We start from the raw sequence: 25,648 nt of genomic DNA on the forward strand, positions 1-25,648 counted from the left end.
ATCATAATCTGTATGATATCATACAACCTAGTAGGTCCTCAATAGACATTTCTGAATGAAGAACTGATTGAAATGAATGAATGAATGCGTTACTTAGAGAAAATCCAGGTACCGTCCCAGGCTTGTCTCAGGAGGCTGGATAAACGGCAGTAAGGATGTCACGAATGAGCAGACAACCAAGCAGGTCCCCGAATGTGTGGCATTACCAGCAGCACACAGAATGAGAATCATACAAGGAAAGGAGAGTCGAATCATCTCACAGTAGAGTAGGAGGCGGACGCTAAGGTGGCCCTGCTGTTTCCCTTTCCTGAGCTCCATACCCTTGTATAGTCGATCTCCCTGTGACTGTGGGTAGGGGATGGGATCTGGGATAGGGTGTGTCAGGAAAATGGGGTGGTATTGCCACCGTTGTCCCCGGTGGGATTGTGACGTCTACCTCACAAGAACACTCTATTGCTGAATTTGATGAGCAAAGTGGCTACATGGTAGAGACCCAGGTGACACAGAGCTGTCATTGCCTCACTGGTAAGTGACTGAGGCTCCAGATTTTACACCTACAGGAGACAACATCTCCCAGTAACCATGTGATCCTGGGAGCCACCCCTTCCCCTTCTCACCTCCAAATGAGATCACTATACTAACGGACAACATACAACTGTGGAGAAACAGAGGCAGAGGGATCCCACTAGGCTAAGCCCAAAGCCCAGACCCACTCACACAGAGACTTGCGTGTGAGCCCTGGGTTCTGCCCAGCACTCCCAATGAACAAGCATGTGTGCTGCTTTGTGGCTTCTGAGCGCCACTATCCTGCCATGTAGCAAGAGAAAACTGCTCACTTACAAATCCAGATTAGAGAGCACGTGACCACAGGGTGGACAGGAAGTCTCCTGGCTGAGGGTGACAACCTAGAAAGCAGGGGGCCACTTCAGAAGGCAGAAGGACCCGAGTCCATCTGCAGAGGGCAGGCTTGACTGGACATCTCCAGGGTTTGCCACATTGAGCAGTGTGGTCAGTGTGGCCTGACCTTTTCAGCGTTCCTCATAATACAGAGAGTGCCATGCAAGCCTGCCTTAATAATTGTTCCAACCCACAGCCTCATCCTGATGAACTCTGGGATTCGGGGCCACTGAGATGATTTATCCAAGGCTATAGTCTCTGACCAGAGCGGTCCCCTGATGGCTCCACTGTGGATGCAGTGGCTGGGGCTTTGCAGCAGCAACAGGTGTTCAGAGAGCTTGGATTTCCTAACAAAGAGGCTAAGGCTGGAGATGATTGTCACCACCTCTGCCAGTTACAAGTTACAGGCCCGCAGGAGGACAAAGGTCATCTCTAGGCAAGAATAGAGTTGGGTTCCCTGTGACTGCAACCATAGGCTCAGAAAACCAAAACACTAACCCTGGGACAAGTTCGCTCTCCTCCGTTCCCCTGTATCACGGGGTATATCTTTGCTCCTCTAATTGGGCTCTGATTAAATTACACTAATGTTTGGCTTCCCACAATCCCCAGCTTAACTGCCACATCACTCAGATCCCATTTGGATGCTTTTCTCATTTCATCTGAAACAGGATGCGCCCGCCTAAAAGCCGCTCGTCCCTCCTGGAACTCGCAGAGCGTGCAGCAAATTAAAGGCAAGTGACATTATTTCCCAGTTAAATTTTCAGAGGGATGATTGAATAAATTACTCACACCCCCGATTAATTTTAGTGGAAATAATGAGGAGGCAGACAAATGGGAAAGCACGCACACAGCCCCGTCCGCCTTTCCAGAACTGATTCATGCTAATGAGGGTTTTCAAATAAGGTGATCTGACCAAAATTTCCTTAGGACCCGACAAGCATCTAACAGGAAAGCGGGTAAGTCAGGAGCACCCTGATCCCCACTGTCAGGCCAGGGCACACACAACCTGCCACTCTGTCTGTCTCTCCCTGTCATTTACCCTTCTGCCACCACTGAATTATGCTTACTGCCACCCATAGAAAGTATAAGGACAAAGAGACATACAACGAGTCTGTATGTGCCAAGAGAAAGTTTTGTTGGGAGGCCATCTGGGGAAAAAAAAAAATCAAATCTTTCAAAGCATTCAGTCTTTGATTTAATGTTTGAACTCCAAGAGTCGACGATAAGCAGTTGTCAGTCTCAACAGATCGAGCATTGCGCTGAACCACGGCTTTAAGTTTTCTTCTTTTGTTTCATGTGTAACAAGGTTTTCACCTGCACATATGCCTGTAAACCATTTGCATTCCTGGTGCCCACAGAGTCCAGAAGAGGACATCAAATCCCCTGGAACTCGATTTACAGAGGGTTGTGACCACACTGCGGGTGCTGGGAACGGAAGCCAGGTCCTCTGGAAGAGCAGCTGGTGCTCTTCACTGTCAAACCGTATGTCCAGTCCCTTAAGCATACCTTTAAAAATTAAAGCAATAGCTACATGTTGTAAATATATATGTATTTACTAAAAAAAAAAGTTATATAGTGTAGAACTAAATAACCACGCAACAGATGCTTGCTATATGAATACATGGATATCGTCTAAGACTTTTATCAAGAAGATAGCTGTGGTTTGGAGGGATGGGTCAGCCAGCACTTGTTACAAAATATGCATAAGAACTTGAGTTTGAATCCCCAGACTCCACGTAAAGCCATGTGCAGTAGCAGCCGCGGGTCATCCTAGTGTTCTGACAGGGATGTGGAGGTAGAGGCAGAAGACAGCCCAGAAGCTTCCGGGTCACGTATCCTGAAGTATGCATCCACCAACAAGATGGAAGGGGAGGACCAACACTCAAGGTTGTCTGCTTACTAAACGCCAACTCTAAGTCATGTGTCTGACACAGTTCTGCTTGTTAAACGCCGACAGGTTAAAACACCAGAAGTGACACACTCAGAAGTTGACAATGGGTATTTTGCTGTGTGACAGAAGCAAGAGGACATGCTGTCTCTGGTCAATGTTCCTTCGTCTGAAGCTCTTTGGTATTGTGTGGATTTTGTGGTAAACATGGCTCTTCTCATAGAGCCCGACAGTGGTCTGTGATCTAAACAAGCATATTGCATCATGGTCCACTCCTCCTCAGTCCTATCAGACAGACAGACAGACAGACAGATGAATGACATAGGATGTAGGTGTTGAGATCGGCCTGAACTGAATTGATGGATCTGCTCAGCAGTGGGCTATGTCGAATGTGTTACAAGCTGATCTCCTGTAACCCTAGCTAGCTTTTTACTGTTTTTCTCACTTGGTGAGGCAGAAAACTGGAGCTTAGAAAAACCTAGAACTTTGATGCACTCCACAAAGCTGCCATGGTGCCACACTGGAACTAGGTTTGGCTACAAGGCAGCCAGGCAGCCAACAGCACAAGGGACAGTGATGGCCTGAGTCTCTGCAGTAGCTGTGTGGACTCCGTGGTGGTTAAATTAACTGGGGAGTGGAGAAGGAGCAGTGGATGAAAAGGGGGTGGGGGAGAGAGGGGAAGACGGAGAGAGAACTACGACAGTGGTTTGTGTTGTTATGAAGGTAAAAGGATCTCAGCTGTGATGTGGAGGCCTGAGACCACAAGCATTCACGCCATCAATGCACATCTGGGTGTGAAGACAAGAGACCCATGTCCCAGCTCCAGACCGTCAGCAAAGAAAGTGAGTTCACTGGACTTTTGAGCTACCCAGGCCTCCCTCCAACCAGTGGAGTGAAGCGCTCTAACACCCCAGAAGGCAAATTTATTTCCTCAAATTACCAATTAAAATATTAAAATACAAGGCTGGAGAGATGGCTTAGTGACTTAGAGCACTGGCTGCTCTACCAAAGGACTGGGGTTCAATTCCCAGCACCCACATGGTGGCCCACAGTTGTCTGTAATTCCAGCTCTAGGAGATCTGACAGACAGACACACAGGCAAAACACCAACGCACATGAAATAGAAATTTTTTTAAATATTAAAATACCATCTCATGCAGAAACATCCTCACGGCTACACAAGAATAATGTTTAAACAAACGTCTGGCATATCATCTCCCACATGAGGTGTCTCTCCCACCCTCTTAATTCCCATCAGGCCTCAAGCTTGCACGGCCCCAACTGCCTGTGAAATGCAACTATGATCATGGACTCTTGGTCCAGCAGATGCGGCTCTCCCCTGGTTCTCTTACCTCTTTTGGCAGCGAGCTCTGGCCCCATGAAGCCTGCCCTCCCCCCAAAAAACAAAAGTTACACACAGTTTCAAATCACAATCAAACCCCCCCCCCAAATCTTATAATACAAAAGAGCTCTTTTTGTTTTTATTGTCTTTAAGGCATTTTTTTTTTATCCTTTGTGTTTCTTTTTAAAGATTTCTTGCTATTTGAGTCTGGAGAGATGGCTCAGCAGTTAAGAGGGTGTGTGGCTCTTGCAGGGGACTGGAACTCAGTTCCTCTCACCCAGCACCTCACACACACACCACTCACACAAGAGCTAAGCTTGGTGATGAACACCTTTTAACCCAGCACTAGGAAGACAAAAGCAAGCAGATCTCTCTTGAGTTCAAGGCCTCACTGGTCTAAACGGCGAGTACTGGAACCCAGGGCTTTATCTTAAAAGACCCAAACAAGACAAATCCCTTACAGAGTTCTAGAAATCTTTCTTCTCCTTCTAGAAGATACTGAAGAATTGTAAAAGCCCCTTCCAGTTAGAGCCCTCAGCAGCATGCAAGGCAAAAACAAAGGGGGGGGGGTCCCAAACATATGCACATGTGGTTTGTGTGTGTGTGTGTGCGTGTGCGTGTGCATGTGTGTGTGTGTGTGTCACGGCATCTTCACACAATAGCAGACGAATCTCAGGCTTTCTCTGGCTCAGAGAGCGTTTGCAGTTGAAAGGCAATCCATCCCCACAGTCGTTCCCTGAATGCTATCACACACAGACTCAAATCCTTCACCAAAGCCTGGAACAGTTCTCCCCAGTTTCCCTTAGCCCTCTGTCATTTGTACTTTCTAGAACATTCATTGGCCCTGGAAATAATCACCTCGGATAAAGACATGCGTACACGTATGGAGGCCGGCGAGCCGCAGGGTTGAGTCTATAGATATTGACAGACCCTCATGTCAACGTTAATGCTGGTGAACCTGTTGTATAAGTTTACTGAAAAGTCCCCTCCTTTTCAGTCCTAAATACATTTATCTCAAAGTGTCCTCAGTGACCCCCCCAACCCCGACTCTCTTATGGGGAGAGAGAAGCGGCAAATGGGTCAGGGTATAACACAATCTTGAGAACGGCTAGGCAAACCATTCCCAACAGACATCACTACTGTTTATCCCGAGGTTTAAAAACGCCTGAAGCCGGGCGTGGTGGCGCATGCCTTTAATCCCAGCACTCGGGAGGCAGAGGCAGGCGGATTTCTGAGTTCGAGGCCAGCCTGGTCTACAAAGTGAGTGCCAGGACAGCCAGGGCTACACAGAGAAACTCTGTCTCGAAAAACCAAAAAAAAAAAAAAAAAAAAAAAAAAAAAAAAAAAAAAAAGATAAAAACGCCTGAGGTAGGAGCAGAAATGAAGTCAGATGTTCAACCATTGAGAGAAAATCTCAGTCGGACATCCCAAGTAGGAGTTCCCAAGGGGTTTCTGTTGTGTGACGTAAGCTGAGGTTTGATGATGCTTGCTCCCAGTCAGGCTGCCCCAGGCTTCTCTGGTGATGTCATAAGCACCTGACAGGATATTTTGCCACCTCTCTGCTGCTTCTCTCTGCTACTTCCTGTTTGGTTTCTCGTTTCAAATGCTTGCTACCCGCTTAATAAACTCCCTCATTTGAAATCGAAAACACAGCTGTCACTGGGCATCCTCCAGGTCGTACACAACACGTGCAAGTATCCACGCGCAATAATTAAAGACAAAGCAGATGAATCCATGTGTGGATGGTTTACCAGTTAGTCACACTGGGAACTTTAAGGATAGCATTCAACCCACACCCTATGGTGGTATGTAAAGAAACAAACCAACTGTGTGTGTGTAAAGCGGGCCGTGTTGTTCAGCCATGTACATTCCCAAAACACACGCTGCAGTGGTGCGCGCTGGACAGAAAGAAGACATTCTGGACATACCATGGAATTTTTCACGCTCTGCAGCAGTCGTTCATGCTGCTCAGCTATGGCCAAGGCAGCAGAGTGGACCTTCTGGTAGATGGCCTCGCCGTCTCGTGTTTGAAAAATAAATAACCCTTCGCCAGTCTCACACATCCTGTAAAGACAAAAACCAAGACACTTCTGGAAACCCAGCTTTCGGAAGGCCGACCGACACACTGAGGTCTCGCTTGTTTACTTTTGACACAGGGTCTTGCTGTGTAGCCCTTGCTGGTCTAGAACTCAATGTAGCCCACCTTGACCTCGAACCTGCGACAGCTCTTTATGTTTGCCTCCCGAGTGCTGGAATTAAGGGGATGACAACAGACTTGGCGTTGTACCAAGATCATTTGCTCTTAATATGATTATAGCTCATGTGCACACTTACTAAATAAAATTAACTAGGCCAAAACAGTCAGTGTCTAATTAATTGTTGTAACAGTGGGCAGGGAATCAACACTCCCAGCTGATGTGTACTGATTGGTGGTGGGGGGCTTGGTGTTTTTTGTTTTGTTTTTTTCTTTTTAAATTGAGGTAGAAGGTAAGTACTGTTTCTCCATTCTCAGTAACCATGCTATATTTCACCTTTCTACTCCAAAGGAGACCCTGTGGCCCTGGTCTCCCCTCCCGCTCCAGGGGCAGTCTGTCAGCAGAAAATCTTCATGTGGGTTGTAACTTCCAGGGGGAAGAGGGGGTTCCGTCTCTCTTCCCTACTGTTCTAAGCTCCCCTGCAGACAAAAGCCTTAAGGATTCATTCTTTCATTTCCAAAGCCCCAGATCAAATTATGGTCCAGCTTCTGGCCAGCCTGCTGAATCAAATGCAACCTATCACTCTTCCTTAAGGAGCACGACTCTGCTGGATTAATGTGTGGGACATGTGGGAAATTCTTCCAGGAAAGCAATGTATATGGGTTTGGTGACTGATGTCGAGCATTGAGAAAAATCCACCTCAGACCACAAAAATCCAGAAACAAACTAATAAAGGGAGCTGGCCAGGTACCATTAGGCGAGAACAAACCAAATTATTTTCAATTACATATATTTTAGTGTATATATATATATATATATATGTGTGTGTGTGTGTGTGTGTGTGTGTGTGTGTGTGTGTGTATACATGCATATGGAAATATATTTAATTACTATGAATATTTTAATTTAAAAATATTTACTTTATGTGTACGGTTGTTTTGTTGGCTATGTGTCTGTGCTCCACATGCATGCCTGATGCCTTTGTAGGTCAGAAGAGGGCACTGGATCCCCCCAGAACTGGAGTTACAGAGTGTTATGAGCCACCATGTGGGTGATGAGTATCAACTCTGAGTCCTTGTACCCCTAGCTGCTAAGACGTCACTCCAGACCCTACTATCCCTCTCTTAAAGAATGGGTAAAATCACATGCAGCAAGACTGACTGTAATGGGTTCTAGTATGGATATATATTCAACAATGGTAGAGTTTGTATCTGCCTGCTTTAAAGGATCCGATTCTCTGAAGCCTGTCCTTTCTATCTCTTGCTGAGAGTGTGAACACTGCCTTACTTACTGCCTAAGTTATGTTCATGTCTGAAAAACTGTGTAACGCCATGAAGAAGCTAAGGACGTTTCCAGCTCAAGCTGTTGTTGTTTCTGAGTCTTGTCCAGTAGGCACAATTAATGCCATAGAACAAGGAAATACATGCCAGTCCAAGTCCATAGTTAGCCCAGTGCCACAGCCATATGGTAGGGCCCAATAATGGCAAATATTGCTTATATTAAATGTCATAAATGTGGATTTATGAAGAGAGGGGAGAGAGAATTTGGTGTCAATCAGTTAAGCTTGAGAAGTTAATGTCAGTGACGCTGATTATGGGATTTTAATCATTATGTTGTACCTATCCAATAAAGTACAAAAGGTGATGTGTTTCATGAAGACATCTTATGCCACCACAAACTCCACTCTCAGCTCCTTTGCACGTAAGCCATAGAACTTTAATACCACTTCCTTGCACCAAGTTCTATTAGATTTTGTGATTTTTACACATCTCTCCCCATTTCCACAAACATAGAGTATATGAATCTGTATTATTAAGAGGAACAATTAGTCTCAATTGACTCTTTAAGGGGAAGAAGTCACCTACTGTTTGCCCTGTCCCTTAAGGGCAAGAAGGCTCGGAAGAGGTGCTCCAGGGGCCTTGATCAGCTTGGTTTTGTTTGGACTAAAACTCATGGTAGAAAATGTGGTTCCAGTTATTACCGAATCCATGCATCTATTGATCTCTGGGTTGATTGATCCTAGATCAGGCTCCATGCTAAAGCTTCCTTCCTTCTTGGTCTTCGTCCTCGATGCTCATGTGACAGTGAAGAATACAATGCTCACAGGACAACGCTCTCTCTACATCATCACTCATCAACTGGCAAGAGCAACTTTGAAGAAAAAAAGGGACCCTTTTGGACAATGCCTGAATGTTTGCTTGTTTATCTTGAGATAGGATGTCATCAGCGCATCCTGTCCTCCAAGTCAATATGCGTTCAACGATGAGTTCAAACTGCTGATCTCTCTATTGCCTCTACCTCCCGAGTGCTGGTTCACGGTGCTCAATTTCAGCAAGTGGTACAGTGCAAACCCAAGGCTTTGTGCATAGGAGGTAAGCCTTCTACCAACAGAGCTATATCCCCAGCCCCATCCAATGTCTCCTTTTAAAAACACAGTACAGATCCTTTCTTTAGTAGTAGCATTTAAATCTTTCAGATGCTGGGATCAAAAGCAAAGGACCAAAGCATAGCAAAATGGCTACGGCATCAAAACTTCATTCTTGGCTCGCTCGCTTTCACATCTCTCAGTAAAGCAGACACGCGGCACGGCCTCTGGTTTGAATGTCGGGAGTTTTCTTGTCTGTTTAGTAAATGATGTGTGACCTTTAGTTGTACTGCATGGCCCACACAGTGGGGAACTGACAAAACCTCTGCTTCTCACACAATTCCCTTCCGGCCCTCTTCTAATCTTGGTGCCCAGGCCCTCCCATCCTGCTTGCTTTGTCTGACTGATTGGCCTAGAGCTCTTTCATCAGCACCCTCTCAACACATTAAAATGTAGCTCTAGGCTTTGACAAAACAGCACAGTGGGGGAAGGGCCCAAGGCAATACAAGAAAAACACATCAGTCAGACTAATGGCCTTACATAACCCAGCAGGGCAGGCAGGGCTGGTCAGCTCTCATCAGAAAACACAGGAGAAAAACTTCCTCAGGGGTTCATGCATGCAGGAGCAGGCAAAGAGACAGAAGCAGGAGTTTTGGCATCATGTTACTCCCTTCCTCCCTTCTCTCCACCCATTGGTTTTAGCTCGGATGCTCCTGGAAGGACGTCTCTTCACATCTTCATCTCAGAGGGAAGGTGAGGACCACATCCCAGAACAAGGTCACGGATGCCGATCTGACTGATGATGTTGGAGATGGAACCTGTCTGGGGGAGGAGCCTGGATGCACATTTGGGCTCGGAAGTGAAGCCAGTCTTGAGGTTCAGAGCGTGAGGAAAACTGGGACACCATCGTTTCCAAATCCTGGTGGAAGAAGAGGATTTCGTGTCTCCCGAGCAGGTCTGCATGCAAGACCCAGCATCCTATTTGAACTCCTCTGTTCAACAGAGTGAAAAGGAAGGTACCCTGCCCACTTCCCTTCCCCTTCCTTGATAATAAGAAATGAACCGCCCATGAAACAGTGAGGCATTAGAGAGTGTTCAGTGGCTTGCGTCGAGAGTACCAGTCGTGAGTGTCCAGGAGACGTCAACGCGGCTTTTGTTTTATTTATAGGCCCTTCAGTTAGAAGAAAGTCCAACTTCTCCGCAGTGTGAGCTCACCAGCGAGCGTGCATTTGGTGTGAGCTATGTGAAAAGCTATCACTTATTCTCCGAGTCTGTTCAGATGGCCTCACACCCCAAGCAAAAAAAAAAAAAAAAAAATCCTTTTCATAAGTTTAGGGGACGCATCTGTGCCGGGAACTCCAGTTCCCACCTTTCTTGGCTTACCTAAAATTTCTTTTTAAATGATGTCAAAGGCCCGAGAGAGAGACTCTCTCTCCGGTCAGTAAAGAAAGGCATTCATGTGTGGAAATTATTTCTCACGTTCTGCCAAATGTCTCCTGAGCCTCTCTCACTCCTGCAGAGGCGAAGAAACCCAGGGTATTAATTTAAATCATTTGGAGGCACGGCAGAGCCTGCCACCGAAGCATGTGAAGCCAGCAGCCCGCTCCAAACATAAAAGGGAAGCTCACTGGACACCTGCCACCCTTCTGCGAACAATGGCACTTCTGGAAAGGATCCTTAGGGGCGTAGCTGCCCCAAGAGCACTCTGCCAGTGGATCTTCCCATGGAAAGCTCTGGCCTCTGACGGGTTGATGTGTGTAAGTGAGATGTCAGAGCCAGAGCAGCGGAAGCAGCAGGCTAAAGCCAAACAGCTCAGACAAAAGAAGCAACATAGCTTTAGGCCTCTAGAATACCTGAATTGTTACTGTTACTGCCAGAGGGAAATCTTTGTGCAGTCACAGGTTATTACAATTTTTATGCTTCATCTTCAAATTTCTTCATGGGGAAAAAATTGGCAATAGGGTTAAATGTACTTGTCCTGGGAGGTGAAGGGAGACATAGGTAGAAGGTCCCAGAGGCTTGGCCCCAATCGCACAGCTACCCAGGAAAGGTGTGCCCAGACTCCAAGAGAAAAGAGCAAATGGGGGGTTCACCGACTAAACCCGAGCTAAGGGCATTGATACACTAGCCAAGGGATAGAGGAATATCAAATCCGGATACTCTGTCTAAGTCTGTGACTCACTGATGGAGGCCTCCTTAAACATGTAAAGATGGCTTCATAAGTAAGGAATGAGATGCTGACAAGATTATAGATGATATGGGGGCAGCAGAGATGGCTAGAGGTGAAGTATACTTGTCTCTCTCTCAGAAGACTGTGGTTTGGCTCCACCTTCCCACATCAGGCAGCTCACAACCACCTGTTACTTCAGTCCTAGAGGTTCTGATGCCCTCTTCTGGCCTCCAAAGGCATCTACTACTACACTACACACACACACACACACACACACACACACACACACATGCATGCACATACTACCATACACACACATACACATATGCCCACAGACACACACACACATAGTACCATAGACACACACATATGCATAGACATATCACTTATGCATACACACATGCATACTCATACACATATGCATACACATACCACAGACATACATATACACATATAGATACTTTCACAGACACAAACATGCACATCATATACACAAACAATTGCATCATATACACATTACATACACATATCACCACAGACATACACATACTTATATACTTTACATACACATATGCACATTCATGTACATATACATACATATACACACATGCATACTCACATAAGCATATGCATACACATATGCATACTCATGTACATATACATAAACATACCATAGACCCACATATACATACAACCATAGAAACAAACATACGCACACAAACACATCACATACACATCACATGCAATACTACCACAAACACACACATGAACAAAATAACCTCTTCTGGTCCTTTTTACTTAGAACAAGTGAATATTGTGTTGGATACACGTTGAGGATTTGAAGCCTCACATCTTTTCCCTTTCAAAGACAACAAGCCCAGTGTTGCACTCTGTGCCTTGGGAGACATTCCCCATTCTGTTCCCATCCTGTGAGCTTCATAGAATGCGCTTAGGACACACTGAGTATAATAGAGCTGGAGTCATATTGGATATAATGGTCAAGGTATTCTGGTTATCTATCTCCCTCCCATTCGCTCACGTCTCCAAAGACTCCAAAGTTCCAGAAGTCACCAGGACATTCAGGAAATAGACAGACTAGAAGAAGCACAGCTCTCCAATGAAACTGAGTCTTGTCAATCAAGCCATGCCTGAAGCCATCTCTACTCCTACACCCTAAGTCATGACAGACAGTGGATGTCTGTCTTTGCTTTGTCACTTTGGGTTAATCCAGCTGCCTCCTACTTTCTGGGCTTCTGCCCGAGGGGGTTTGTTCCCCTGCCTCTATTTTATCTTAATAGCACTGCTATGAGACAAGTGTTATGCTGTCTCCATGTACAGACGGCCATAGACGCGTAACTCCCACCGTTCCTAGACACAGAAGAAATGAAACTGTAGTTCACACCTCCAGTTTGCAGTGTGAAAGCTGTGTGCCCCGGTGGGAGCCTCAGCTCTGCTTGCTTCTGAAAGTGAGGGGGCGGGACATAGTATCAGTTATGAGAAACTGCATTGTGATGTAGATACCCAAATATAACCAAGAAGGAAACTATCTTTACTAATAAAATAAGGCAGATAGGAAAGTGTTCCTTCACTTGGGGGAGACACAAATGGTCTTATTATTTCAATCTGTGATGGTCGTAATACAATTCCATCTCCATTTGCGTTCCAGTGACCTGGGGCTGTTTATCACCTGGTGTTCCGCCCTTCCTGCATTGTGAAAACCCCCTCCCTGCTCCAGAAGTCCTAACAGAATGTAAGGAGACAAGAAAGGAAGCAGCCAGTCCACCCAAGCACATCCTTTGTTGCCCATAGAAACTTCCCTGATAAACAGTAGACTGGTCTTTGAGAGAAAGGAGTGCCAGTCTCAACTGGAAGGTTTATCTTCTAATGCCATGGCCTTTGTTGCGCAGGAGACTTCCAACTCACTTCTATGTCCTTGAAGGTAAAACAACCCGTGCCTGTGGTGCACATCTGCCATCCGGGCACTTGGGAGCGGAAGGCAAAAGCTCCGGCTTGAGGGTACATGACATACCGGTTCAAAACAATTAAAATCAAGGAAACTAACGACAAAACCAGAAGGAAAGAAAGCAGACAAAAAGGAACTGCTTATGGAAGAGAACAACTGTTTTTTAATTTTTTAAATGTTGAGGAAACATTAAATTAATCATAGTTCCAAAAAGTAAATTTTAATAGATTCCGGCTGTAAACTTAAGGTGAGGTGAACTGGCTTGACCTGGACAGAGCACTACTCCCACTTGTTCACATGAGCTGGAGGACCAGGGAGTGATCAGAACTTCTCACTTTTGCTCTTTAAATCAATATCATTTCCGGGAGGGGAACTATCAACTTTAGCCAACTACCTCAAAAATGCTTAAAGTTGCTACTTCAGAGTAATTTTAACACACATCAGGGGCTTATGTTTCATTTCTAATATAATATTTTCATTCATTCTTTGAGAATTCCATCTGACATATTTTGATCCTCTTAACCCCTAGTCCTCCCCATCTCCTCCCAGATTCATGCCCAGCGCCCTGTCTCCCAACCAGCACCTAACTTTGTGTCTCCAGCATGTCCGTTCGGTGATTGGTTTTTTTAAATAACTCATCATCCAGTTTGTGCTGTTTATACGCTCATGGGTATAAGGCCATCCTCTGGCGTAGGGTCCATCTACCAGAAGCCACACCCTAAGTGAAAACTGATTCTACCTCCTCCAAAGCCATGAAGTATCCACAATTCCTCAATCAGGGTTCAGGTGTGTGGAACCCTCCCTATTCCATGCTACAGTGTTGAGTATTGGATGGACTCCTGCTTCTTAAAACTTGAAAGTTCAAAACACAAGAGGTGACTATGTTAGGTGCCTTTACAAGGAACCTAAACTCTTGGGGAGGAAGAGTGGGGGTGGGGAGGTAAAGTGAATCACAGACCTGCAGGATCTCTTTGGAGGCCTTGATTCACTGGATTGGAGCGGTCTTCTCTTCACTCCTGCGTTTGCCTCTGAGGGGAGTAATCTCTTAGGGCTCTTGGACTCCCAACAATTGAGATTTAGAAAGAAGCGCTCCAGCATTTCAGCCTTTCTACCAGAGTAGCTAAGATGGACCTTAGTTAGCTGCAACCTGAGAAATGTCAGTGGTGTGTATGATCTATCCTGTTAGTTCCCATAGAGAACTATTGCATTACAACCAGGAGATGTGCAAACAGCAGGAAGCTGGCCTCTAGTTAGCTTATCCCAGTCTGTGCGTGGTACAGTTTACCAGCTCAGCCTCAGTTTGTGGGATGCCATCAAATGGAGTAATGAAATTTGTGTCATATCTTTGAAGAGTTAGAACCCTCCCTAGGAATGAAGGGATGTCGCGTGCCTGAACATTATACTATAATCTTGCCATAAAACATCGGTTTACGAACTTCCCAAAGTGTTCTTCTGGCTCATTTGCCATGATCTGAACCTGGAGGAGGTAAGCAGACACTGGGAAAGGATGTAATAAAAGCTACGAACTCACCTCCCTGCCTCAAAAGTGAACCACGTGGTGTCTCGTCCATACCGCCGCAGGGCACTTAGCGGCCAAGAGATGAGTTTAACTCTGGGATTCTGGATGTCCCAAAGACAGATGTACTCATATGTAATCTGCAAGGCACATTCGCCATGTACATCTAAGTTAGGAGATGGCATCAAATACACATTGAACCTCTCTGGGAGAAAAACAAAACGTTAGTCTAAAATCCCCAGAAATGAAAGAGCAAAGACATCTCAGGAACACAAAAGCATTAACAAATATGTACATGCTAGGGTTTGGTGGAGTGTTCAGGAAGATAAACGTTATAAATGAACTGTCACAGAAAAAATGAGTTTTTAAATGCAGGTGCTATTACACAGCATAATGATACACTCTGGGTGTCAACCCGCACTAAGCACTATTTACACGAACAAAGATCATTTGTAGACCTTTTCAATTTGCATCGTGGAAAAAAAAGTATGCCAATAAAAGACCATAGCCATGAAACCGCTAAAAGCAATTTTTCCTCTGCAGAGCACACATTAATTACACCTACACTTTCATATTCACAAAAGGTACAGGTGCAGAAGGCTGTGTCTGTGATTTGTGGTCCTAAAGTAACACTGGTCAGCTTACAGTTCTACCATCGGCTCAGTAAAACTGTACCCCAAATTATTTAAACCACGCTCCACGGTAACAGCGTGCAATTGTGACGATGTCAAAGGGATATTCTTTGAGTTTGAACAAAGAACTTTCCTTAGTCAATGCTGCAAAAAGATAGCCCTCTGCCTCCTGGGTGACCGTTGAAAATGTCACCAAGACTGTGATAACTAACTTAGCTGGTGACTGTAAACAAGAGCTCACCTGCAGGCAGTTACACTGCTTTTATTACTGCTATTTGGAAAAGCCAGTAACATAAAAAGTTACAGAGTCAAAAATCTCTAAGTGAAACGTGAACAAAAATGCTATGGCACCTGCAAGCACAATTCTATCCATCCATCCTATAGTAGATCCCAGACATCTGACAGGATAGTGTGATGCTAACAATTTTAGATTAGGAATGTTCAAAATTAGCTATTCTATAATAGGAGGAATCATCAAAATCTCTATAATTTATCTGAAATTGGTAAATAGTAATATCAAGATTGTGTTCGTGAATGGGCTTAGTCACCTGCTATTTAAGCTTATAAGTTTATTTTAAACTATCAATAGCCAAATGTTGAGGGCTTTCTAGAAACTGTCATGAAACACATATGTCCCCTGAGAGCTCTGGACCCATGACTGTAAAGTTGTCTTCAGTATGTCATAGGTAAAGGGGGCCATTGTGAATGAATTCTCTTAGAGGCAAATTGATTTGCTATAAGATAAATTAGTGGGGCTTGGGGGAGACCAGTGGGGGAGTGCTTGCCCAGCATGCTCTTGGTGAGAAACCATTTTAATTGTACTTATTTGAACCCCTACAAAATAAGACCATAATAAAATACTTTCAAATAAATACTGGAGTTCTGTAAGAACCCATAATGAGAGAAACCCCAAGCCTACCAAGCTGGCAGCATAAACGGAAACCTTAGGCATGGCTCTTAATTTGAATTTTAGCACTGTGCATTTCTACTATGCCGCAGGCAGAAATGTCTGAAAGCTATGTGCTGACCTGGCCATTCTAGAAAATATAACAATCAACCCTACCATGCTATCAAAGCCCAGGACTGTGTCCCCAGCACCCTGGCTAGCTCCCCTTTGTCCAACATTACACTGACTGACTGAACCACAGAAGGAAGGTCTGGGGTGGGGTGAATTGCCATGGGAAGTGACTACACCTCTCTGTAGCCCTAGTTCCCAATCTGGCAAGAGGCAACTCTGTTCGAGCTAACACTTCCATGTCTTGATGAACAACAGCCGTGTGGCCACAGATTGTGGTAGGGACAGTACATTCAGGGTGGGCAAAGTCTGTAAATGTGTCATGAGAACACAGCATTGCTTGGGAGGGAGGGAGCACGGTTTTAACTAACAACTGGAGTGGGCACGGAGACCACCAATGCAATTCCACCTCAGTCATGTCTGCCATCCATCCAGGTGACCCAGAGCCCCTGCCACTCTGACAAGAGCTAGTAGATCAAGTCAGGCTTTGAAGCAGACCCGTGGCATAAAATCTCCCCAGCCACTAGGCTGAGCTATTTGGAGATGAAGCAATTATTCTAGGCTCAGACTATGAATGAACATTGATTTTTGCTAAAGTGTTCATGAATATTTTGGTCATGATTATTTTAAAAGATTTATTCCTCGATGCTGTGTTGAGCTGAGTTGGCTCAGGGGTTGAATTTTACTTTTAAATCACAGTTTTTAAGTGGGTTTAAACTTGATGAAATATTCAGGGTTGGGGTTAAATTCTATTAAGAACATTGGACAGTGTTCAAACATACTTTAAGTGAAACAGCAAGGTGAAAATTATCACACTTTAAAGTCTGATCGTAGTAAATAGAGGCCTACGATCATAGTCTAGTTTCAAATGTTCATAGTACATTTGGAACAAGACTATGTTTACCTCATCTACAAAATGAGGGGAGTCCTACCACCTATGGGGTGGGACTTCTGTTGCAAATGTAACAGTTGGATATTCATAAGCATCTTCCATTCCATTGGCACACCTTGGGATCCTCAACATTTCTGACTGAAACCATTAATGTGGATTTTTTTTTCTACTATAGATTACAGAACGTTTGAGGAAAGCATTCACTGCATCATTTACATAGACTGCTATTATAACTTCTTCATACATATTTATAACTCAGAATGTATAGGATAAGGACGCCTTGTGTGTCATCATACGGGAGCAAAACAGTTTAGGAGAGAGATGGGTGGCGAAAACTTGGCATACATACCGCTCTGCTCGCGTTCCACCCCGGTAGCCAATAAATCAGGCTCTCCGAGGCTGATGTCATTGATTCTGGTCCCCACACACTCCATCTGGAGAACTTTACACCATTCGTCTGCCTCAAGATCTGTGGAAATGGCAAGAACAAAAAAAAAAAACAAAGACCCCACAAAGATCTATTATCCTCTATGCCCGGTACTCAAAGATAAAAGCCAAAGACCCCAACCCCACTCGCCTCAAACAAACCTGATTCACAGGCAAAGGTCTTCGAGGTGTCATCATTGAAATAAATCCCTATCGCATGTTTCTTGGTGCTCTTTGGCAATCGGGCTACATTTTTCACATTGTTGAGTTCTGTAACCTGAAAAAAAAATAACGATTTGAAAGTCTGGTCACGTGCCCTACGTGAACACGTCCTACCCACGTGAGTACAATCACCTGTGAGCCCAGCATCACAGAACATATCTGCAGCTATGAAGACTAATCATGACTTGGGAGGATGGAAGCAAAGGTAGGTGGTCCAGTCCATCACTAAATTATCCCATCAGAGGTGAAGGGTCAGGAGATCTCACACTCACCCCTGTGATCAGTGGTCAATCCATACATCACACCTCAGAAACCCTCATCTCTGACTGTGAGCTCGTTGGTGCCTGTGGGTCTCAGTTTTAGAATATGAGAACACCGCACAGGGCCACCCTGTTCACATCGAAGGTGTCCCGTTAGACACTCTATGCCCCCCCTCCCCACTTTCCCACAATCCTAGCTACTGGCACTTGCACAAATCCCTCCCCTCCCGGAGCATGCTAATTCATGGTGCCTCTACATGGAAGTTCTGCTAGGGTGACATCCTGTCACACAGGAGGGGCCTGCCAGGAGGAAGGCTCATGTGGCTTCCTGGTAAGTATTTATTTACAAGATAAATAAGCCTCTCACAGTGGCAAGCTTAAACTCCCCTTAACACCCCCTTAACTCTTATACAAAGGAATATGCCTCCCATCAATCTTGGCTTGTGGCGATGCTGGACCACCTCTTCCATCTATTACCCTAAATTCAATAAGTGCCTGGCTTAGGAAATCCCCGGGAAGAGAGATAAATACCCTCGACGGACACATTAATCTGATCATTTCATTTTCCAGCCTTCTAACCTCCAGTGGCCCTTCTTATAGTATAAATGCAAATTCATCCGCATGAAAGGCCACACGGTGCCCCTCCGAGGCTTTTCCCACTCCAGCATTTCCAGGGACTCTGCAGGACAGGGCTTACCCTCCGTCTGCAACAGACCCTTCAGCACTCACTACACACAATGGCTGGTTGGCTGGTTGGCGGTGTGCGTTTATTTTTGTGCCAGAACCCAGCCTAAGCTGCCTTCAGCTTTGTATAATTATTTTCTTGTTTCCCTACTTCCATGTTAAGCCCCAGGGATCCACTGTGCAAACTGCACCTCATCTTTACAACCTCCAGAGACTTGCACGAAACTTAACACCTCCAAGATCTCCAGATCCTTGTGTCCAAATGACCGTGGTGACCCTCTGTGTCCTTCAAAGCTAACTCTCCAGTGTGTGTCGTCCACCATGTCCTTAAGCTTTAGAAAGCCTAGCCAAACTGGACTCTACTCTGTGCAAGAATAAGCCGTGTGGCTTCCCAGACTTAGAGCCTTCCCTCCTCTCCTCTACTGAACTTCAATCACCCTAAAATCCTCATTTAGACCTCAGGTACCCACTGATTCCCTATTGGAAACTCCACCGCAATATTCAAACCTTCCTAAGCCCAATTTCCATGGCTTCCTTCCTGAGCCTCCAGTGGCTAAGGGTGTGACTGCCTTGGTTTCTTATCTTGCCTAAGGAAGAGTCAGTTGCTCCTGGCAGGCACTGTATTTCTGTCCATCATTGTTTTCCAGGTCTAGCACACAGTGTGTCTGCAGGGAACAGAGGACTCTCTGAGTGAGTGAACTGCTTGGTAAATGCACATGGTTGACATGGCCACCATCATGTCCACAATTCCAAGATCTCAGACTCATGGGACCTGCATGAGTTCCCCATATGGTCCAGGCTCAAGTGGGTTCTCTCGGTTCTCTGAGGTCCCAGTGTGAGTGTTTGCACACCAGTATGTGCAAAGAATAGCAACTGCAGCATCCTCCTCCCACATGTTTAGATCCTGAGACTGCTCCCTGACAGAGACCTCCAGACCAGCCAGTTCCTCCTGCTATGTTGTACCTAATAGACACAAGAAATAGCCAGAACCCTGCCTGATCCCCCACTGTCTGTGTGTCTATCTGTCTGTTTGTGTGCAACTTCTTCACTCCTTCACTGCCCCTAATGAGAGTTTTATGCTACCAACCTTGCCCTCTGGTTAGAAGTCACTCAGCACATGGACTCTATGAGCAAAAGACTAGACTCACCCAGAGACGTATAGTGGAAGCCCACTTCCCCTGGGAAGACTTCCCTGACCTCCGTGTGAGATTATTATTCTTGTCCCTAAGTTGCGATACGTGGGACTTGAAGCTCTAGCTGAGTTTCTGTTGTTCTAATCCCTATCTCTCCAGCACCCGGGGAGTTAGCTGGCAATGGCTTTCTGGTGGACGGCATCAAAGGCTCAGACCCTGAGGCAGCACACACCGATGCTCCCTTAAACCATGTTCTGTGCATGGTCTTTCTGGGTGTATGCTTGTTTGATCTTCATAAAAGCCTTGGAGATTGATGTTAGTATTATTTATCGGCATTTTTCTGATGGGGGAACTGAGGCCGAAGAAGGTTTAATATCATACAACCAAGTTCATGGCTAAAATTGGCAGAAGTAAGTTGTGATGTGGAGCAGAGCAAATGGGTGGGGTAGCCTCATCTAAACACTGACTGACACTTCAAAGCTCCCAGCCTCCAGGGCTCACCTTCTGCTGGAAGACGTGAGTCTTTTTTAACATGACTCCTTGCGTTTGGGACACGGGTAGGGCCTGTGTGCGCCAGGCTTTAAGCCAGCCCTCCACGGAGACAGGACTTAAGGGAAGTCTGAAAAACAGCTAGGACTTTGAAATATGTCGCTTCATTACATATCCATTAAGGGGCCAAGAGGAAGACATAAGTCACCAGAAACAGCCAGGAAATGCGGGAGAATGGCATGAGTCAGAACACAATTACCCGTTCTGGAAATTGGTTTTCGTAATAAGCAAAGCAACACCCCCGTTCGCTGCTCCAGGGAGGAGAGTGAGTGTTCACAGGGCAGGCAGGGTCAAGATTGCACATGACAAAGGACGACTGGCTTCCAAAGAGGCTGTGTACCTCAAGTTCAGAGCCGCACTCTACTGAGCATGCGCACACTCCCGTCTCCCAACCCCTCCCCTTTCTTTCAAAAGACTTACCGTCTGGACAAACTCACGCCAGACCCTTGATCAGCAGACATGCTAAAGACCATAACTACCCTCCACAGACAACTTTGTGTCATGAGAGGCCTTTGAAAATGTTTTGTTGTTGTTGTTGTTTCATTTCGTTCTACAAATGACAACTCCGGAACAGAGTGGATGAGCTACTGCGCTTCTTTTTTTTTTTTGTGGGGGGGGGGGGGCGGGGGTTCGAGACAGGGTTTCTCAGTATAGCCCTGGCTGTCCTGGAACTCACTTTGTAGACCAGGCTGGCCTCGAACTCAGAAATCCGCCTGCCTCTGCCTCCCTAGTGCTGGGATTAAAGGCGTGTGCCACCCCGCCCGACGCTACTGCACTTCTTACAAACAAGCAATTCACATGGGATAATTTGGGGGTTTTCTGTGGCAAGGATGAGCTGTGATGAGGTCTCAGAGTGGGCTTGATATTACAGCTTTTTGGAATGGGGGCGCCAAACTTGTACCTAAACAGCAGAGGTGACTCATAGATTGATTTAAGTGAGGCCTCAAAGAGGATGCGCAGCAGAGCTCACACTAGTGATGTGACTCATTCGGGTAACCTTCAACTTGACGTTCTTTGCAGTCTAGTGGTTTCTCTTCTGTTGCTATGATAAAATACCCTGACAGAAGCCATTTAAGGGAGAAAAGACTTGTTATGGCTCATGGTTACAGAAGGGGTACTGACCACTATGGGAGGAAGGCGTGGAGGGAAAACGAGGCCATCCCATAGCATCGCTTTGGCAGTCCAGAATCAGAGAAAGAACAGGAAGTACGGCCAGTCTGTTGAACCTCAAAGCTCACCCCACTGGAGTAAGAAACTTCCTCCAGTGAGGCCCCACATTCTGAATGTTTCATAACTGGGGAGGGGCTGGGGGTGATCAATCCCCATTAGGGTCCTCAGAGGAAGGTTCCTAAACCAGACACTGGGCTCTCCCCAAATTAGTTACCGGGCCCCCACAGACTGAGTAAATGCTCTCTTTAGGTTCACCAGCATCAGCCTCTATAGACTCTGAGCACAAGGGCTAGCCGCAGGACACCCAGCCCCAGCGTGTGTAGGCTGGGACTGCTGCAGGTAAGTCACATCTCCCCCACCCCCCACCACAGCTTCCCACCCTCTCCTGCGCACAACACCATGACTAATCATACTATCTAGTCCACACCAGAGTTAAATCCCGACTGTTTCCCACACTTCTCTCTGATCTGAAGCCACAATGTTTATCCTGACAATCTTTCCTAACAGAGCACTATCTCAAATCTGCCAAAACCTTTACAGATTACTAAGGCTATGAACACACATTTCTGATATGCTCCTTGTTATAACTGATGTGCAGTCATTCCCACTGCAGACAGAACATAAGCTTAGAGAGCAAAGCCACTCTGTGTCTGTGTGTGTGTGTGTGTGTGTGTGTGTGTGTGTATGTGTGTGTGTGTGTATTGTACAATCTCCACTCAAGCCTTTTGATTGTACTTTTTCCTCACTATTTTGTGACTCTTCAAGTTAGGGTGAGGAAATCCAAGATGAGTCTCAAGGTGTAAGAGAAAATTTGAGGTCATTTGTAAATTCCATGTTCCTCTGGGCGGGGGGTGGGGTGGGGGGGAGACCAGTTACTCATTTAAAGCTTCGGCATTCGATTAGTGTGCAGGAGAGATTCCCCCACCACCCATAAAGCCACTTTTTAAGGAGACAGAACAGATACTTGCTGTGAGCTACTGGTGGCAAGGGTAAATCAATCAATCAATCAATCAATAACGGAGTCCTCTTTTCTTCCCACAAAACACCAGGTCGGGAACATACGAGTCAATCCGCTTTCCAGAAATCAAGAACCCAGGCAGGGGCTTCCGGTCTCAGAAGGGTACAGAGCACATCCACACAACAGCTCTCAAGCCAGGCAGGGGCTTCCGGTCTCAGAAGGGTACAGAGCACATCCACACAACAGCTCTCAAGCCAGGCAGGGGCTTCTGGTCTCAGAAGGGTACAGAGCACATCCACACAACAGCTCTCAAGGAAACAAACACCAGGCACTTCCTCGCCATAGCCTATCACACAGCGCAGTAGAGGGAGACCAAAGGAAATGCCCAGCGCCCTCCTGCTTCCCCTTGCAAAGGAAGATGAAACAAGGTTGCCATGCTCGGACTTTTATGAGGGAAACAGGACCCACTGACTTCTGAGGTCTTGCCAGCTCCCTAACCACCTAGTGGAAGATTTGAGAGGGCTCTAGAAACAAGGGAATAGTGCAGCTAATCCGCAATGCAAAGCACCTTCAGTGTGGCCGTCAGACAGGAACAGGTGCCAGCACTTACAGGCTCGCAAAAGTTGCAAACTGCTTCTCAGGCTAGAAGGTGCATGCACAAGTTGGCAGGAGGGACAACCTCACAGAGAAGGTTTAAAAGGCCCTCAGGATCTCCAGCCAGGTCGTTTCCTAACTGAACGGGAGAAGGTGGCTGTTTTCCTCCAGTGTGCTGACGCTAACGTGACGTTCCAAGGCATGGAAAGAAAGAGGGAAACATATATCCCAGTCAAAGGGGCTCACTATATCCCTAGAAATCGATGTTAAAGATAAGTTATTAAAACTTAGGACCTTTACATGTGCTCAGTGTACTGGGTAGAAGAGGCTGAAGAACTCATTAGCCAAACAAATCAACAAAATACAAAGGAACTAAGAGAAACGTTAGAATTTGGGGAAATAACCATTGAATGGAGAAATTCACCAGTGAGGAGGGTTATATTTTGTCAACTTGAACCAAACTAGAGTCAGCTGGAAGAGGGAAGCTCAGCTGAGAAATCACCTCCATTAGATCAGCCTGTGGGTGAGTCTGTTGGGGTATTTTCTTGATGAATCATTAATATGGGGGTACCCAGCCCACTGTGGGAGGTACTACCCTTGGACCAGTGGTCCTGGAAATCAGCCTGAAAGCTGTCTGAGCAAGGCATGGAGAGCAAGCCAGCAAGCAGCACTGCTCCATGGCCACTGTGTCAGCACCTGCCTCCAGGTTCCTGCCTCTGGGTCCCTGCCTCAAGTCTTGCTTTGTGTTCTCCTGATGATGGACTGTAACCTTTAAGCCAAATAAACATTTTCCTCAACCAGGTTGCCTTGGTCAGCGTTTGATCACGAGCTGGAGCAGAAACTTGACAGAGAAGATAGAAGAGTCAATCTCACCACAGGTCGTTGGACATGATCCAATTAGTCTGTGGGACACCACCATCCAGACCAACAGATACACTTAGAAAGTTCCAGACAACAAAAGGAAGGGACTGAGAAATTCATCTGTGGAATGACCTAAACCTCCTCAGTGTGTGGAGAAGGAGATGGACATCTAGAGAAAGGAAGTCCAGAGGGAGCTAACTAGCACGGACCCATGCCAGAGCACTGTCAGTGAGAGCCCCATTATAATCTCAAACGCTAATGACAGAGAGAAAACTTTGAAAGGGAAAAATAAACTGGACCACCCAAAGATCATCACCGTTCTTCTTTGTAACTGGAAAGGAAGGGATGGATTCCTTCCCCCAATGAGAAGAATAAACTATTAAGCAACGATTCTATATCTGGCGAAACCATCTTTCAAAATTAAAGGAGAAATAAAGGCTTTCCTACATAAAAGCTGGAGGGTTCGCCAATGATTACCTTGCAAGAAATGCTGAAAGAGTCTTCCCACTGAAAAGAAACCAAATAGAAACAGGAACGCTTGAGATTTGCTGATAACGGTGTCGATAGACAAATACATACTGCTGCAATAATGCAAGAGTGTATTAATTATTAATTCCGGCACAGAAGCAGAAGAGCAGGGACCACTATAACTGTAAAATATACTAATGTGTATGCAATGGTATGAAATGTATTTTTACACTGGTTTTCTAAAGCAGAAGTTGAAGATGATAAGAGTTACATGATTTTTAATTGAAGTTAAGTTATTAGGTTAAAAAAAAACGATTGCAGCTAAAATACTTTCAGCCCCATCATAACCACATGCGCGCACACACCTCATAGGAGATATACAAAAGCACAACAACAACAACAAAAACTCGCAAATGATGAGGTGGCAAGGACAAAGGGGACACTGACGCACAGAAGACTGCAGAATGGCAAATGCGTCTTACAGGTTGGTAACAACTTGAGATGTAACTATATTAAAATCCCCTATCAAAAGCACGTAGCATGGATTAACAATCAAAGCCCAAAGCAAAGAAACACTTCACACTCAAGGATATGGATAACCAGGGACTGAAAACCCATCCCTTTAAGATGAATTCACAAAAGGGAGGACGGTCATATTTCCTGTCATATAAAATAAACTTTGACTTAAAAAATTACAGAACACAAGAGACACTGTATGGTAATAAAGCATCAGTCCCCCCCTAACATATCACAGTTATTAATCTAGGCACCTTACAACGGAATAAGAAGAAACCTCAATACAATAATGGGGGCACCCATGTTTAATAATAGACAGAGCGTAGGAGAGAATACTAACAAAGATGCAGGATGCTTGTACATCACTGAAGAGCAAATGGCACTACCAGCTACAAGCAGAAGCCTCCACCAAACAGTAACTGCCTGAACATATATTTCTTCCTGAGTTTAAAGAGAACATTCTCCAGAACAGACCACAAGTCAACGATTAATACCAGCAACAGAGAGGCTGAGGTAGGAGGGTCAAGGGGTTTGAGGCCAGCGTAGGTGACAGCCATCATGTGGGGGAAAATTCCAAATATGTAGAAATGAAACACTGCCCTTATACAAATAGCCGTTCAAAAACGAAATCAGAAGGAAAACTTTAAAAAAGCTTTTGAGATAAATCAAAATGCAGAGACAGCATGCCATACCTGCGTGTGACAGTGAAGACAGTACTGAGAGGAAAGAAGGAAGCGGCCATCCCTACAGCAAAAGATGAGACACTGCCAAACAAAGCAACATGTTACCACAAAGAACTCAAAAAAGGAAGTGGAAAAACTAAGCCCAAACTAAGCAGATGGAGGCAATAAAAATTACAACAGAGATAAATTCAGTAGTAAATAGAAACGCGATTTAAAAGTCAATGAAAGTAAGAGTTGATTTAAAAATTT

At 45.5% G+C, this 25,648-nt stretch overlaps 1 protein-coding gene across 2 annotated transcripts in view; it reads right to left on the reverse strand.

Annotated features, from left to right (window-relative positions):
* Positions 1–25,648, reverse strand: part of Dok5 (docking protein 5) — a 150,923-nt gene that overhangs the window by 32,450 nt on the left and 92,825 nt on the right. The window contains exons 3-7 of one of the 2 annotated variants that reach the window (XM_085832079.1): positions 17,464–17,578; positions 17,225–17,344; positions 14,352–14,541; positions 6,056–6,191; positions 2,001–3,070 (exon numbers count right to left, since the gene is read on the reverse strand). In XM_085832079.1, the coding sequence (XP_085688205.1) occupies positions 3,065–3,070; positions 6,056–6,191; positions 14,352–14,541; positions 17,225–17,344; positions 17,464–17,578 (567 nt within the window). In that variant the 3' untranslated portion in view covers positions 2,001–3,064. Of the gene's footprint in view, positions 1–2,000; positions 3,071–6,055; positions 6,192–14,351; positions 14,542–17,224; positions 17,345–17,463; positions 17,579–25,648 lie in introns of those variants that run through there. The other variant, XM_021155776.3, reaches the window with a different exon arrangement.

The sequence above is a fragment of the Mus caroli genome, unplaced genomic scaffold (assembly GCF_978045245.1).
Source record: "Mus caroli unplaced genomic scaffold, Mus_caroli_1 scaffold_2, whole genome shotgun sequence".
NCBI classification, from domain to species: Eukaryota; Metazoa; Chordata; class Mammalia; order Rodentia; family Muridae; genus Mus; species Mus caroli.